We start from the raw sequence: 17897 nt of genomic DNA, 5'->3' as shown, positions 1-17897 counted from the left end.
AAGGAAAGTTCCACTTGCGTTCCAGCACAAGCAAAGCAGATGGGAAATTATTCGGTCGTAGCTTCCTATCGGCTTTTTGCTGTCATGAACGTGGGATAAAGTGGTACCGAATTGTGCCAGACTAGACAGGGCTTAGGGGATTTGTCTGCAATCTGTTAGTCCTTTTTTACGCTCATACGTTTTGGGTTGCCGAAACCGTACTACTTCCTACCCATAACTTTTAAATATGATTAATGATGGAAGTGCCATGTACTGCTTTTCCACAGAATAATGGGTTTCACCACGTGACCATAGGTGTCATATACATGATGTGCTGGAGAACTCTGGTGCTATTTTGTCTCCAATTTTCACTCTCTGCCTATAGGCTTGCTTACCAACTTATCATTCAGTCTTCGGAAAGCCCTATCTACAAAGGTCACCAGCACATCGGCTGTTTCGTCTCGAAATAGACCGTCGGTACTTCGCGCCCTTTATACTGTCGGACTTATGTGCAAGCATTTCGAAATCGAGGACCTAATGACAACTACAGATCGGGTGGTATGTGTTCATTTTCTCAAATGTCGATCCTGTATTGTTTTCGCCATTTTATGGTTTCCATTGACATCTTCGTTTCTTTGAAGTATTGTTTGCACTAAAATCAGCAATTCACGAACTTTGGGCCGTTTGTCATCGAATGGCACAGTAACTCAGCCCCTTGTCTAGTAGATGTACCGCAATTTTTAACGATTTTCGCGCCTCAGCCGACTTCAACTCCTCTGGGATAATGCTATTGGACACAATTTAGAAAAGTACAGAATTCACGTATACCTTTCTGAGTATTGTGTGTTCCTCACCAGTGTATTTTGGTATTTGTTATCTGACGCTAATTTTATTTTCGGACTCGATTAGACATTCTTCCGTTTTAGGTGCACTATAGGTCCACGTGCCTAGGTCTACGTTTAGTTCTCGCGTTTGGTATTCTGTTCAGGTCGGCCCCTTGTAACCCAACGTTTATTTGGTTCATGTTTTCTGCAGGCTTCAAGCAATTCGAACGTCTTGGATGAAGTTGTGGACACCCTAATGTTGTTTGCGGAATATGCGGCAGCTCCACTCCCAGCAGATGCAGCATCTGAAGACACCGGTAGTGGACGGACTTCTCAGTACGTGATGAACGATCCGGACCTCTGTAGAAAAGCTGTGATGGGTCTCGGATTCGTCCTATCCCGCCATGATCACCTTTTGTGTACGAAACGTGTGCGTACATTTTTGTCACGGTTCTTCACTATGGACCATGCATCTTTGCCGTCAATGAGCTCAATGAAAATTTCCACATTTCATGAAATGCAATGTATAGTGTTGGACAATTTGACTCATTATTTGATGGAAACCGAACGCCAAATGGTTGCTGACAATCGTCTATGTAAGTCAGTATCGCCGTTCTTTCGGCACTCTTTTTTTATGAATACTTGCCGGTTTGTTGGCCACCAGAATTTGAGCTTTCCCAGTCACCTGCGCTTAGTGGAGTTACTAGCGTCAGGACGCGTTATTGACAAGACGCTAGACGGCTTTAAGAAATACAATTCTGTTTATGTGTAAACCGAAACTATTTCCAAGTTTGATCCAGTTGAGCTCAACAACCAGCTATTTGGCTGTACCAGCTGCAACACTTCCATAGACGTCAATCTTTATCCATGTTCGCTTGGTGAGTTTTGGAAGGATTAGACTCGTTAGAATGCTTGTGGTAGACTAGCACCAGGTCCCTTAGTCGTCAGTTTTTAAGGTGAACCATTGGTATTGGTTTATATTTTGCTTCCTATAATGACAGGGAGTCTCGCTTTGAGTGCTTTCATTAACTTTTTGCTCCCGATCTCATGAGGAATGAGAGTAGCTAAAAGTAAGAGTAATACGGATAACTACTCAGATGACTCACCCGTTTGTCAGGCATCAATTTTAACCATTGTTGCATTTTCCACGTGTGTTAGCCTTCCAACTTTAGGCCAGCTTTGGTATCCTGCTACCGTCTTTTTACCCGACATGTGATCGGGCGAAAACGTATGATCATTTGATTGATTGGTGTGTATACGTTTAATCAACCCAATAGCCGAGTTGCCATACTGGGTGCAATCACTATTCGCGATAAAATCCTTTGTGCTTGTTCCTGCCAGACTGAACTTCCATTCACGCTGCGCTCAGCTCAGCCCAATTCAATGTGTTTGTACATACCTCGTCACCATCATACCGTTCTACCCACCACAATCAGTTCTGCGTATGGTGATTTCGACTTGCTCATGAACTACTGCCTTTCAATCTCAATTCACATTAATGCAGAACAGCTTCCCGGGAACAGTTGCTGCAGCGCGTGTAACTATTACCCAAATGGTCAATTGACGGCTGTTGTGCTTGTAAGCTAGATCCTCTCTGGCTGTGTTTTTGCAGGCCAGTCACATCTCCTCATTAGCAGTCGATCTGATTCCAAGAGCGCAGCTTGGTTCTGATCACATTTTCCTTCAGGATCGATGACTAATTAGGATATACAACCCATAAATATTCAAATAATGGTGTCTAGGCGACCCAGCTGACCGTAGCTAGTCACACTTTCTCCCACATGGTTATACCTTCTTTTTCGGTTGTCGAATATCTCATCGTAGTGAACGTTTTTCGGGTCACTTTTCTATATGGATCATGCAAGTATCCATCGGTTGAATGAATCCGTAAAGTCAAAATGGTAGTCAGATCCTTCTTATCATTCTTCTCCGCGATCGGTGTTGGTTTCCGTTTACAGTGGTAGAGATGCTATAACTGGTAACAGGCCTCTGAATTCAGACGTTCACCATCCGACCCACTCATGCCTTATATGGTTTGACTCTATAAAACACTAGCGGAGGTTGCCAGTCTTGTCCAAAAGTTTTTGAGAGCTTGCCGCTTACTGAAGATCCATGTTTTGGCCCCATGATATTGCATCTTTTTGCCTGCACATTTTGCAGCGGGTCTTTACACAAGATTCCATCCTTAGTTATTCACTCATACTTGCACCCACTATTTACTTCATTCATTTGTGACCGCACTTGTCATCAGTTTGTTGTCATCTTTGTTCAGGGCAATCTGTACACAAAACGGAGTCGCTCAAAGAGATAGCAGATGGTCGCTCTGGACACGGGAGTGCCGTTGCACAGGACTACTTACCAATCGTTTTGAACTACTGTGCGTTGACCCCGTCATCAAATGTTCGCACTTCTGCTCTGGGATTCGTCTCCGTTGTCATGCGTCAAGGTCTCGTTCAACCGACACAAGCACTGCCATTCCTCATATGCATGCAAACGGATCCGGATAGCAGTAACCGTTCACGTGCTTCCCATTTGTTGGTGGAAGCTGAACGTAAAATGCCCGGATTCGTAGCAGTAAGTGCTATTCCTGTTGTCTGTTGTTTCTTCATGTCTGCCAATGAACGTTTGGTGGCTTCGAGTTCCCTGAATACAGACAAAAAAGACGCAAGCATGAAGAACGGTGCTTCGTGATACAGTGCATAACCAGACGCAGCAGCGCATCTGATGTAGCGTTGTCCTTACTCCACAGTGCAACATTTGCTACTACTGAATAGCCTGATGGTTTTGCTAGTTTAGATGTTAGGTTGTTTCGCAATCTCAGCGTCCATGGTTTACTAAACCTCTGTTTTCGGGGTTTTCTATCCTAGATACATGTTGGTGTTGGTTTCCGGATGTCCTACTATATGCATTTACTTCTCCGAATCACTGCATTGGAAACAAGCAGTAATTTGACGCATATTCCACTTGTCCGTGGTTTTAACGCGTCCGACGCTTCCTGCTCCCCTTGTGGTCCTTCGTCCTCCAGTTCCCACCCGATGGCTCTGAACCATGGAGTGTACGCAATGCTCCGTTCGAATCGTCAAAGCCGTCGATCTCTCATCTCCAGCATCCTTTCTTTATTTCACCTGAATCAGGTAATCCCAACTGCATGCTTTCTGATGTGTTTTACATTCATGCAACCCACCGTGACTCGTAATGATACCACTGTCTCACGTGCACACCACTGTAACCGACCGTTTCATACTGATCAGTCCATTTCGTCAATTTATTGCGGAACAACTTGCCGCTGTCCCAATTTGTCCGCAAATAACTTTGTCTCTGAAACGCCTCATCGCACAACTAACTATTTGGCACCGATATTTAGTGCTGATGCACTGCTGCCGATAATTATGACGACTGGCCGCTAAAATTTCACATCTAGGAGGACCGGTGTAGATCTGGTTCACACAGACAGGCCAAACGTAAAATGGAACAACCGTGGCATGATTTACCATTTGTTACGGGCATTTCTTTTACTAACATCCATCTCCTACAGTTTGCTCATGCATGGCGTCTATCCGTAGCGCGGATCTTTAGAAAGCCAGTTGCTTCCCTAATACACGGTAGCAGTGTTGGTAATCATTACAACTTCAATAGCCTGGAATTTGTTGGCCCAGGGTACTTCGTACTAGTTAACTTTGCAGGACAACCTCTTTGTCAGTTGATCAGTCGTCATCGGTGTAGCCGCAATCCTGATAAAAGGTAATTTTCCTACTGCTACCTGCATTTATGCGTGAGAGCTCGTTAAGAAGTGTATATAACCAGCCGCTTAGGCGTATAAATGAATCATCAACAAGATGTTAGAGTAGTGCTAATCCCGTATCCTGAATGTAGGATTTCTTGCTGAGCTAAGAGATTGAAGATAAGCTTTCACGTATGCCTGTTTGTGGTATGTCTCGAAATTTTATGCGTACATAATGGGGAAGGCTGATGTTAACTGTGGATTATTCTGTTTCTCGCAAGTAAATAGGTGGGAATGTTCGTTACAGTAGCCAACTGCATCGTGATGCCAACTCTCGGGCATGGATAAAGGATAGAAACCTGTTACCCCGGTTCTTTCGTGCCGTTCGATATCCCAACAACGTGTGACTAAATATATGATGTCTTTTCCTTTTGAAATACACACGACCTCAAAAGACAAAAAAATCTACTTCACTTGATCCATCCGTGCAACATACAGGGACATACATCTGACTGTCCCGTTTTACGTTACAACACAGTTGGATTGTTTCCACATTTTCAGACCACTACTGCGCGATCAACTAATTATACTGGAGGATGGTATCGGTTGCTTTAGCCAAATCTGCCGTGAAGTTTCGGGTGTTTGCAGAACTGTTCCCCTTGAATGAAAGTAAGCTGGTTCCATATCTAAACAGTTGGAGAAAGCGCGAGCTTACCGACCGGAAGGTTCGTGGTTCGAACCCGATCATGACATCTCGGTTATCCCTGTCTGAGTTTGAGCAACTTAGAAGTTTATCACTTGTGCCTCCCTCAAATGGCATGACAGCTAGTTACCCAAAGGGTGTAGCAACTAAGCAACCACGCTCAATATCACCTAGTGACACCCACCGCTCTTTAAATGATACCTCCACTGGATACTTGGTTGGAATTACTTTTTTGTCAAGCACAGGAAATAATCCCAGACAACTTTTGTTTCAGTCTTGATTGTGAACCTGTAGCTTTGTGTCAACTTTCGCACAATGTGTCGGAATTATTCCGAAATCATCGCCTTTTGTCATCTGATTTCGTACTTTAAAAAAACAAGCAGGCCTTCTGTAGTTGTTTTAGGGCACAGTGATTGTTGGGTATAGTCGTAAACCTACATGGTTGACATGATTAACCAGTAGGGACTGTAGTTTTTGCAACCTCCGATCAGTCTCTTCATATTTTATTCCCAAACAAGCATCTAGTTAACTGCGTTTGTTATACCTATAATCGAAATTAACCACTGGGTTCATATTCTGTCCAATCTGTAGAAGCCACCAGAGTCGCATTTCGAATCCACTTTGTCCAGTCTGTTACCGCCGATTGTATGGAGACTTCCGCTTGGTCAGATTGTATTCCTCGCGGATCAACTCACTCATTTCCCCTACACTGTCATGGATGAGGTTCTCTATGTGGCGTTCACGGTGGAACGTTTAGTCAGCGATTGTGGTCCATCCCTTGTACGAGCCATGCAACAAGCTTTGCTCTCATCTATGTTAGTAGACCAAGAACGCCCAAATTCTGTGGAGTCGGAGACCTTGTTGCTGAATCTGCTGGATGCAGCGGAAGCCAAACTATGCAACAGCCACGAGAAGCTTCGCTGCAGTTCAACAGTAGACGGGTCCACCGTTGTGAGATGCGAAAACGACCCCATAACTCCAGAATGGGATGACCGAGGCCAATTATCACGTTTGTTTGCACGAGCTGCCCCATCTACCGTGCGACAGCAAGCCATCGAGGCCATGTTTCACACTGGGCCAGTTTGTTTTCTTCTGTTGGCGATTCGTGCTCATTTGCGCGAGTTCTACGGCGTGACAGATAGGTGGGTTCGTTAGCCTTCTGAATGGCTCATTAGTTGGTTTATTTTGTTGAATAAATTTTTGGAAGTTTGGAAACCTCTCGAATTAAGTGTAAGCTGTGTATCCAGAAAGGCGCCATGTTTGCGGTAAATTGAACCTTGCATCACCTCTCGAGAAAAATAATTTTTGTATGACCAAACTTTTGCTCTGGCTTTATTTTTCGTCAAGAGCCGCGTAACTCCAACCTGTCGTCTGGCTTAATTATCTCATTATTGGATCCCTATTCTTTACAAGGAAATACCAGAGTGCGTGTCCAGTTGTTTGTGATTAACTGCTTGCTAGTTTTATCCGATTCGATAACGGCAACCGTTATTAGTGTATCATCCATATCATGACGTAATAAGAGTCGAACTAAGCGAAATTCAGGACACCAACGAACTGAATTCTCCTACATTGTGATGCCTTTTTAGGCGTAGTAACAATATTAGATACATGCTATTCCTGTAACATTTACTTTAGTTTTAAGGTGCTCTGTGTAAGCAACTGGGATCTTCTCTATCTTCGAAAGTGATCGGGAGGTAAAAGTCAGGGTTAAATGATTTTTCTCTCTTCTGATATCTGATTTCATTTTTTGCCTTCACTTTTGTTGTGGTTCCGTAACTAGTATAATGTTCGTCGGACCGCTGGTCCATTCACCATGGTAGGAAAAAAGACGGGACGGCTGGTGACATTCTTTAGTGGGACAAAACACGCTCACACCCCATTCTGAAGCTGGTGATGCGTTGATCCTTTGGTCAGATAACTCTGTTCGATATTATCCAGTTGACGGGTCTTGGAGCCTTCTTTCTCTTTGTTGGATTCACAGTTTTTTCTCCCAGTGTTAAGGATCAGTTGGAACATCGTTCAGTGTTTTCGGTCACCGCCACCTTTTTCATTTATTTGGCCGTCGTAAGCTATCTTTACTGTTGATCCATCTTGAAACGAGGGTCTTGGTGAATAATGCTACCGGTATTTTAGGACCGTTCGCTTGCCTCAGTCAGGGACACGGACTACTGAGGTTCAAATGGAATTGTGTCGCAACTTTACTTTGGGATGCTCGCAATATCTATGATATATATATTCCATCCAACTTCAATGGTCCATCCCTCGTGGTATCCCGAACTCTCTCGTGTTGGAATCATTTCGAGTATAATTCAACTCGCGTCCTGAAAATTCACGTTGTAAATGATACCGCAAATATAGATTTTCACTGAAGTCGGTGTGACACTCAACGCGTGCACTGGCACGTGATCTATTCGGATCTCCATGCAATCAATCAATCAATGTATATGTATTGCTAATTTGGAACATTAGTTGTGTACACCACAGTATGGAACATCAAATAAACGCTGCACTTGGGACTGATTCGATATCTCGTTCGTCACAGTTTGTCACGCTACCAGTCGTACGTTAGGTTCACACTTGACAATTATCAGTTGCGGTGCAATGCACTGCACCCTACTGCCACTGGATTCGTCACGAAATGGCTGCGATGCAGCCTGCGCAGTTGAATCGTCACGCGCGCAGCGAGTCTTGCAGTTGCTTTTGAGCAAATTATCGATTTCAAATATAATTCGTGAATTATAACTACTAACATCTTGAACCTCGTACACGGTCCGTTCACCCTTCCCACCTAACTCATTTTTCCATGTCAAAACGTAAAGCTTAATATGCCACCCTTGTATTATCATAACCGTCATTACTGGGAGCCATACGCCAGTTTACCTCTTCCACAACCGTCAGCAAAAAACACCCTGGCGAAAAGTGGAGAGAAAAAGGACAGGGCAGGGACTAGCTTGAAAAATCCTGTGTCAATGGAATACAAACATTGAATTGTTATAAGTTAGTTTACCTGCAGTAGTGCGAACCCCGAAATCTAGCTATTTTAACCGTTAAAATGGGCCTATGTGCATTGCACAGAACACCGGAACACTGTTCATTTATCTGTCGTTGATGACCGTGCATGGTTTAGTGAACGTGTGATTACAAAGCACGACCCGTGATCTGAGAACCCTGCAATGTTCCTCAGCCAGTAGATACTTGATAACACCACCAATATCTCTCGAATGGTTTCAGCCACGAAGCTATCCAGGGTATGGGTAATACTGATTTTGACATGAAGAAAAATAGTTTTTCAATACCATCAAACATTATGAATAAGCGCCCTCGAATCCCAACTTCATGAGCTAAAGTTGACGTTTTCTACACAAACTGGATGTATACTACGGTATCTGTCGAACGTTTCGCGCGTTTGTGAGCATAATAGTTTAAGTACAAAAAGTTTGTGGAGATGATGTTGTTGGAACATAACCACTGGCTTAGATCTTGCAGCTGGGACATTTTTAGGGGTTACCAGTTGCTCTTTGAAGTCTCTCGATGGATGCATTGTGTGGAATGCCAATGCATCAACTGTTACTTTTCAGAAGTGAGGGTCTTATTCTTAGGCTGAGTGAAAGCCGCAGTTTCCAAGCTTTTTCAAAGGCTATGTGACAGTTTTCTCCTCTCTCTCTCTCTTCCTCTCTGTTGCCGTTCTCACTGGCTCAAGGCGTTGCAGCAGCTTAATAAATTCGCTACTTTGAGACACTGGTGCACCCCTCGCTTAGTGGCTTCCGCATATCAATGAACCATTGATTTTCTTCGTCCTGTTCGCTATTTTACCACATATCGTTCATGAGAATGTCTCTTCGTACATGTCCGCTGCGTTCATCATCAAACCACAACTGTTTTGGTAGTTCCAATATCTTTCCGGAGACAACCAGCCTCATACCACTCGCATGTGGTGTATTATGTTTCTACTGAAACACTCTATGACCCTCTCCTCTATCGTCCCTCTATCGTATGCAATCTACTGCTTGCATTATTGGTGTGTTGTTTTCGACGCGTCGCGGAAGCACATCGTGCCAAACCAAGGCGTACACTAAAGGTCCTGCAGTGCATCATCTTTTCTAATTGGAATGGGTTGGAATCAGTCCATTCTTTCTACGCAGTGCTGCATTTTTATAGACTGTTCCGTGAAACTCTAAGCTACTTGGACCCTTAATCACTTTACTCATGGTAAGGTGCATCTCGCCTTGGTGTTGTTTTTGCTGGGTAACCATCAATTCAACCACCATATAATTAGAAGTCGCTTTCACCCAGCCGTCCACACAGATACGCGTTTAGACACACTTGGATGCATACCATAGACATGTGATCTTTACCGTGATTGGCGCCCACGCAGACACAATGAGAGAGAGGTGACATTTATAAGCATACTTTGTTTCAGTATTTTCGTCGAAAAGACAAGAACGGACAGAACAAGCAGCTTATTTTATAAAAAAGTATCAGGCTTGGATGCCTCAGAATTCTGAACAGATGAGTTGAATTCCTTATGGGTTCGCATTATTTGGCATACCCATACAGAGTTTTTATGTGCTGGTATTTTGTTGGAGCTGAAGGTTAGCGTCTTCTTTCTAGACCACAACTCACATAGCAAAACACTAATCAAGTTAACGATTTCGCCTTTGCTTAGTTTACTCATCACCTTGAGGCTTAGCGTGGAGTGGATATAATGGCTGAAACTCTATGTTGTGGGAACCGCTACACTGCAGCGAATTTCAGGTTTGATGAGGATTTATAATCCACCGTTCACAATTCAGAACGTTTCTCATGGTCGACTATACAGATGGCTACCTCTTGTTCACATTATCGGTCTTCCTACAACTTCACTGGAGCGAAAACTGCAATAACCTGACACGATGACAAAATAAACAGTAGGTCGGGCGAAGTTGATTTATTTGGGTAGATGACGGATGTTTTTTTAGTATGCCTGCAGTCTGACTCACCCTATACATACCATCTTTGGGTGTATGCCTTTCACTTTCAAAGTGCGAGGCCGTGCTTTATTCGGTCTATAAATTCCAAACTCAAGGCCGAGCACTCGAGGTAGTGGGGGATTTCACGTCTCTGTAGTTGTTTCGGCCCTGACAGAAGTGTCTTTGTCTCAAAGGTCCGGATCACGTTTCTTAATTTGCGTCACTTGTGGATGATTTTGATTTTTCCGATTGACAACGGCCACACGAGCTCCTCTATTTGACGCTCGTCAGTCAAAGCAAAAAATTCAGGGGGTGATCATGTAAGAAATGAAGAACTTTTTCACGAATGGCTGTTCGGTTTCTATTTCCACTATAGACTCATCTTCCCTCTCCACTTATGTGGAATGTTTTAGATCATTGATTTTTACACAGTCATCTCATCTCACCATAAGGAAATAAGCTACAACATGTTAGTAATTCATAGGTATCTAAGGGTGGCCGGTGTTATGTTCGCGGAACTTGGTCATTTTTTGCAAAATTCGTTACTGGCCGAGTTGGCACCACCGTTGCATTGTAAATTAATGTAGCGTCATTGGGAAGACTATACGTCCGTGTGGTCTGGGGGAGCAAGCTCATCGAACAGAAAAACCACGCGCAAAATGCTAGAGCTATCAACATATTCCTCAGTAACATGAGCATTTTATCGATATCTTCTGGTACGGCTGTCTTTACGACACGCCTTAAACCTGAAGAAGGCCGTACTTGGTTAAACAGTCTTATGGGGTGTTAATTTGGACAGCACCTTGACGTTGCTTGGGCGGGAAGCTACTCCAAGCACATTTCAGCTTAATTTTTAGTCCTGAAACGCAATACTTTGCTAAACATCATTCTGATCGTGACCCGATTCACTTCTGTACATGTATGAGCGTCTCACAATATCGGTCCCATAACCTGGGTAATTCCTGTTGCCAATATTTGCCAATACTACCAGTATTTCCTTAATGTAAAATACGCTGTCGAATCTATTTTTGCACTTGATATTCAAAACAGTAACTGGCTAGCTAGTGTTGCTCTACCTAAGCAACCAACCCTGGTCCGATAGCTGCTGACGTCACCCATCCTTTGGAACGTTGCATGATATCGGGGCATCGATAACCCATGGAGATACTAAATTTCCGTTCCGCCACCGTCTGTATTGTTATATCTTCAGAATACCTGCACGCTGGCACTGAACTGCATTCGGTGTTTTATTATCATGTGTTTCACTAATTGGAGTTCAACATTCGTCCATCGATCCACCATGATATTGATCTGGAATTTGTTCCCCTACTCGATAGATTTTACTGTGTGCACTCAACAACCTGGGTGAAAACAAACAAACTTGTGAAACTGAGCAAGTGAACCAACTCTATCCTGTACTACCTAACCCAGTAGTTATCCGTTCAAGAATAAACTCATGATGTAACGTCTCAGTCATCTAACCTTGTGTTTGCTCGTGGATGGTTCTTGCCACTGTTCATAGTCTATCCAGAGCATTTTTCGTGGGCTACCAAGAGAACTATGTAATGTTCTATAGTTTAACAATTTCAATTTTCTTATGGAACCGAACAAAGCCCTGAACGGCAAGATCAGTAGCAATCAGACTTACAAACTCTTCCTGTGTTCCTCGTGCATTGCCCCTTGTATTCTACGACTTCAATCATTTTGGACCCTTCTCGATATTTTCCAGCAAACTCAAGGATTACGCACCTTCCGATTCTGTGAAGCAATGGGACAAGCCTATCCAAACAGTGAAGAAATCAGCACCAGGACAGCAGTCTTTGGCGTTGCCTTCCTTTGTGCTGCAGTGTATGAAGAATCCTCAGTGGTTGGATTTGACTGAGCTACCGTCAGACACATTTGTTTTGGCCCACTTCATACGGCTCCGCTATCAGTTGCTTGCTCTTGAAGGTGGGCAATCCGAGGAACTGAATTGTGCAGACGTCTCGGCCGTTTCTGGGAATAACCGTGGTGGGGACACTGCTCTGTGTTCCACTGTCTCCACGAGAGAGGAACAACCGATCACGACCGAGAAACATCGCGTTGTGAACGCAACCGGACGGAAGATCGTTGATTCGCCTTCTAAAGGTAACACATACCATTTAGGGTTTCGTTCTACAGCATGTGTATTGTGTTTACCGTTGAATCAGAGTGACCAACCGGCAGAAAGGCTTCTACTTGATATCTTGAGGTGATCTGTCCATGGCCGGACAATCATATTTATCTCCAAAATGATAGCCAAATACGGATTTGGGTAGTCAGTCTTCTGATGTTCGTTAATTCATTCACAATCAACCTTCAAGTTTGCTTTCCTGATCCCTTAGGTGACTTGTGGGTCGTAGGCTAATCACATCTTCGGGTATCAGTCGCGGGTTTCCACTGCATTCTCCTGGGCGGGATTGTTTGCGAAAGGTCCAACTTTAGGTCGGTTCGCCTGTTAATAAGACTGTACTAAGAGTTCACCCAGTTCCTTAGAGTTTTCCAGTTTGTGTACCCTTCTCATGTAATTGTCTCGGATTATTTGTGTGAGATATTTTGATTAGCTGCTGACGATCTAGGAACAATCTGAAGATGAATTGGTGTTACTTTTAAGTCCCCTGTTGGAGGTGAAGGATTTTCTTATCCTCAACTTGAAGCCTTGATTACATACCTTGCTGTATATTGATTGTTGTTTAATCACTTTAGTCAGAAAGAACTTGCTAAGCATAACTGATTCATCGTGAGAAGTACATCGGGACACCTTATGAAAGAGGTCAACACCTTTTAGCATGAAAGACATGTAGCTCGAAAAATCTACTGATGGATGATTATGATTGTGTTGCAAGGTGGCCGGTGAAGCTTACTTGTGATTCCAAACGAAATGGTGTGGCCACCAGTATTAGTGCTATTTGACGTTGATCAGACTGGCGTATCAAAATGGGAACTTTTGTGTGATGACCTGTTGGCTAGATATAGCCAGTGGGGGCAGCCGGCACACCGGTGTGTGCTATTGTCGTCCGTTCGCTGCTGTAACATTTGTTCATCGGCTGGTGGTTCAGGTGTGGATATACACTTAAGTAGGCGTGTCGACTCCGCTTCCTGAGGCCGATAACTGTGAGCAGTGGACGGCGTGCAACCGGAACACGAAAATATTGTAGTCTGAATGTATATCTGAACGTCAAACTAGTCTCTGTCTACCCATTGACTGAATGCTGGTTTATTGAACAAAGGTCCAGAAACCGATATTGTGGTACTAGCTGTAGGCCCTGCTGCATACTTTTGCCGCCTGACGTCAATTAAATGGGTTTTGAAGTCTTGTCGTGACCCAAAGTGACAACGGTAACCTTTTTCTGACTAATTGTGCTAACCTACGTTTTCGCCGGACAATTCTAACTTCAAACTTGGTAAGCTTCATTTTACACCTCCCTACTCATCAGAATTGGATTCACTGCATACATGGCTCTCAGCTAACCACCGTTTTTACCTGAATGCGTGTTTGGAATCCGGTCACCGATTAATATGCACCGCACTGCATGTATTTTCATAGAAAACCATCAAGCAAACTCGTACGAATTAGTCCGAGCAGTTCACGGTCATATCCTCTTTCCAACCTGGTTTTAAGGCGAATTTCTAATGTCAGCGTCCACATCAATCGAAGTCCATAGAGTTACTACAGAAGGCGCTGTCGCTAGTGTTCACTCCACGCCATCGATAGCTGGTGGCAGTGTGGGTTCGAAGTGAGTCGTTCGTGCGCATTTCATTGTCAAACGATTTCCATGGTCTTGGGGATAAGTGGTGTGAAGGAACAGACCGTGGTAACCGCTCTCCGTTGTCGCCGCTTGTCGTATTCAACCCAGGACACTGAATTCACACTCAGTATTGCTGAACTCACTCCGGTATTCATATCACCAACGTCCACGTCGGCGTGCGCCATGAAGGAATACCTAGAAATTAGCCTCGGTTGATTCAGAAGCGCTGTTCGTTTGGGCAAAAACAGGTACATTAAACAGGAAGCGATGAATCTTCTTTTTTCAAGCTTCTTTCACAAATGTTACCAATCGGACCACTGGGGTAGTTATCAATGGATATCGACTGAAAGACAGATGCTTCCGCTTGGTGGCTCAACGCAATAACCACCCCGGAGTATCCAGTATCAGCTGTCTCTGTGCCATTAGATGTTCGTGCAGAAAAAATCCAGCGTATGAGCAATAGCAGCTTATTGAGAATGCAGTTTAGCAAACCGGTTTTCAGAGAATGAGAATTGATTTCCAGGTTTTGAGGCCTTTTTGTAGACCGTGGTACCGAAGTTGCTTTTGGGAGTGGTGTCAAGTGGATAAAACTGTCAGTCGTAGTACTATGGCTTTCAAAGCAAACATCGACACTGGTGCTATACGAAACGGAAAGGAGTTCATGTAACGAAGCGGACACAGGTTACATGTTTCCGCTTGCCGCCTGGCGTTACACAACAAGCATGGCGCGCCGGTTGATGGCTGCAAGTGATGGTCGATGTGATGTAGCAGTATTTTTTAATTATGATCGATCTGTGAAACTTGCCTTATGTTTTGGTATAACATACCAGCCAGTTATTTTCTCGTGGCACTAACTAGACTCATGTGTTACACTATTTTCTTTGTTTCTTATATTTCAACGCAGTGACCATGTATTTCGAATAATATTAATTGCAAGGTGTTTGTACATCTTGAGGGGTCCAGTTGAAACCAAGTCTTCCAAAATGTCTTGACCATGGGCCATTGGATGGAGTTTCGGAATGTACGGTTTTTCTCAACTAACCAGTACTTACAATTCGGTATCTTCTCCACAACAGTTTGTGACTGAGATCTAGACAAGACATTGTTCCGAAAATTTAGAAATATATATCCGTCAGAGTAAGACTCAGGGAAGAAACATTATGGAGACATTCTTCAACTAATGGCTACTCTGAAAATTTGTAGGTGCATACAACTAACCGAATCCTCCCCCAACCTTATCAGTGTTGTCGAAAGGAAAAGTCTCACTGTGTATATCCTAGTTTAAAGTTTCATACAGATGCTGGGATCTTCTCTAGGCATTGCGTATCCAACTACCCTTCACTCTCCTGTCCGTTTCAATGTAGCTCTAAGGGTTTGCCTAACCATTCTACCCCCCCCCCACACACACACACACGTCGTTTTTCAGTTCACTTAGCTGTAGTGCGGACCGATGCGTTTCCTAGCGGTCATCGGAACATCTGGGGAAATGGGACACGTAGGAGACCGACAAAACCTAGTGGGTGATGGCAACCTAGTGGAGGGCCATCCATTGCATGACTAATAAGTAATGTGGTTCATAAGTTCAACCGGTTTAACCCTGTCTTCAAGATATTATCAAGGAATCAAAACCGAAACTCGTGACTTCTTGTGCAGCGCTTACGAATAACTATTGTAGTTGTACCTCTCTGGAAACCACGTGAAAAATGCGAATTCGAGCGGTGTATTCTTGATTGTTTCAACCGAGGACTTACAAGCATCATCTTCCTTATCATCTGTAAGCACCGCGTACTTGTCGTACAGTGGTTATAGCCGCCAAATTTTCGTTCACCGATGGTTTGGAGTGGTGGGGTCAGATAGATTGGTGCGTAAATACACGACTGTTAAGTGAGAGATTGGGAAAATAGCTATGCGTTGAAGGCAACAGTTTGGATGCACGAGCGCCATTAAAAGCGCGACGGAGCCATGTGTGATAATGTTTCTGACCATTGATGTGACCCGTCTCGGGGTCCCCATGCAGAAAGACGACAATGACCAGAGCAGCTGAATTTGTTGGTTATGACTTTTATACTTCGCTGCCAAGCCATTGTTTGACCTTCCCTTGCTCGTCTTGACCCTTACGTGTTTGTGCGAAAAGTGAATTCGGTCGACTGGCATACGGAGCATGTGGCCAAGGCAGCGCAATCTATACAGTGTGATCAGTTCATCAGTCACGGGTGAGTCATACCACCCGACCGCTCACTTTCATACAAAAAATAATTTTCTTTATAAATAGATAATCTTTGCTTTGGAGGGCTTATTTGAAAGCTGTCGCGTTAATTCGTGTGCGTAGCAGTAGCCACCTGTAGAGTTTGTGAAAGGGATATTCACCTAAGGAAACCATCGATGAAGTAAGATCACCGAGGCCGCTCGTGAATCGCCTTTGTTCAGATGAATGCTGTATTTCCATCCACTGGTTTTCTTTGAATTTCGATTGTGCCACCACGTTTTGAGTAGATCTAAATGAACTCCATTACGATGTGTTCTTTTTACAGCGTCGTCTTCTGCAGATGTTTCTTCCACTGTCCCTCCGGTGCTGCAGCCCGAAGGTGCTGTGCCACAAGAGATACGGGCAAAACATCCATCCTCTCCCTCTAAGGTCCGTTCTGCTGAGCACGCCAAAGGCGCGAAAGCCCACCATGGCTGGTCATCGTCTTCTAGACCGAATGCTGCAAAGAAGCGCAAAGCACGGTCCCCAAGTACATCATCCCTGGGCTCCACCTCGTCGTCCTCTTCTGCCTTAGTGAACAAGAATATAGTCTCTCAAGCGGGGAGGACGCGAATGCCCTCGAGTTCTGTATCCTCCTTACAGAATCGAAAAGAGAAAGCACGTTCAATTCTCCGTGAACGTTCCACTCGTGACTCCAATGCATGCGAGCATCGATCCGAACATCAAAATGAGCGATCCTTGCCGCGTCCGATATCAAGGCACCTGTCGTCATCTTCGGTAAGTGTGTTTAGACTTTTAGTGAGTGAAATTTTGGGATGCGTATACCGATGGCTGTAGCCACACTATTCCGCTTCCTCCAGCTACCATAATCGTAACCGTTAGCAGCCTGAGTGAAGTACACCTTACGGATCCTGTATCAAACGCTCCGGATGAATTGCTGGCCCTTTAAATAGCTGCGCTATTGAGTTGTCCGAATAAGCTCATTCGTCAATAGCATTTAAACTCACCTGCTTACGTGAAAATGTATTTTATCTTGCTTCATTCCAGGATTTGGATTCTGAGGGCAGTGAGACGCGTCTGTCTTCTGGCTTTGCTGATCCGAAGCGTAGGCCCGCTTCGGCATCCCATCACTCGCGTAAGGATGTAACCAGATCGTCAACGGTTTTGGATAACGCTCCACACCGAGCCCATAGTTCGACACAGAATTACCGTACGAAGATACAACAGAAGCACCACACTGTACCAACAGTCTGCACTCGAGTGATCGAACAGGGATCGGAGCCGAGAAAAAGCAAAGTTATAGGTCAGAAGTCGAATTTGCGACCTGATTGTGAAGGAACAAAACATGGATCACAGTTGACACACCACCCAGTTGGAACAGCTGGTGCTGTACGTAGCCTGGCTCCCCTACCCGAAGCAATGATGCACTCATCGCACGCCAGTCGGTCAGGTCAACCTAAATGTTCAGTGAATAAGGCCAAATCGAAGTTGTCTTTATCTTCCTCATACGCCAACAAGTCCGTTTCCCTGGAATCCGCGAAAGTGATCGATAAGATGCGTGGTTCACCGTTGGGTTCCTCATCTGCTCGATCCACTCATACCCACACAGTGTCGAAGACTATCCAAAGCAAGAGACCCCAAAGGGTACGTCTTTCACATTTGCACTGCACGTTCGCTCCTGTTTTGTATTCATGAGAGATTATCGGATCTAATGTCTATAATCTTTATATATATATATATATATA

The 17897-nt window shown here is 44.2% G+C and overlaps 2 protein-coding genes across 2 annotated transcripts in view; one reads left to right on the top strand and one right to left on the bottom strand.

Annotated features, from left to right (window-relative positions):
- The window catches only part of T265_13960 (hypothetical protein), a gene marked incomplete at both ends in the record, with an annotated part of 76856 nt that overhangs the window by 47368 nt on the left and 11591 nt on the right, over positions 1-17897 (top strand). Inside the window, 8 exons of the mRNA XM_009171361.1 lie at positions 365-537; positions 1015-1399; positions 3076-3377; positions 3671-3937; positions 5819-6369; positions 11909-12306; positions 16478-16929; positions 17200-17796. Coding sequence (XP_009169625.1) covers positions 365-537; positions 1015-1399; positions 3076-3377; positions 3671-3937; positions 5819-6369; positions 11909-12306; positions 16478-16929; positions 17200-17796 — 3125 coding nt within the window. The remainder of the gene's footprint in view (positions 1-364; positions 538-1014; positions 1400-3075; positions 3378-3670; positions 3938-5818; positions 6370-11908; positions 12307-16477; positions 16930-17199; positions 17797-17897) is intronic.
- The window catches only part of T265_06146 (hypothetical protein), a gene marked incomplete at both ends in the record, with an annotated part of 16328 nt that continues 10499 nt past the window's right edge, over positions 12069-17897 (bottom strand). Inside the window, 3 exons of the mRNA XM_009171339.1 lie at positions 12069-12300; positions 13196-13356; positions 16344-16721. Of these exons, the coding sequence (XP_009169603.1) occupies positions 12069-12300; positions 13196-13356; positions 16344-16721 (771 nt within the window). The remainder of the gene's footprint in view (positions 12301-13195; positions 13357-16343; positions 16722-17897) is intronic.

Source organism: Opisthorchis viverrini (assembly GCF_000715545.1).
Source record: "Opisthorchis viverrini unplaced genomic scaffold opera_v5_122, whole genome shotgun sequence".
NCBI lineage: Eukaryota > Metazoa > Platyhelminthes > Trematoda > Opisthorchiida > Opisthorchiidae > Opisthorchis > Opisthorchis viverrini.
This window is presented reverse-complemented; position numbering and strand designations above follow the sequence as displayed.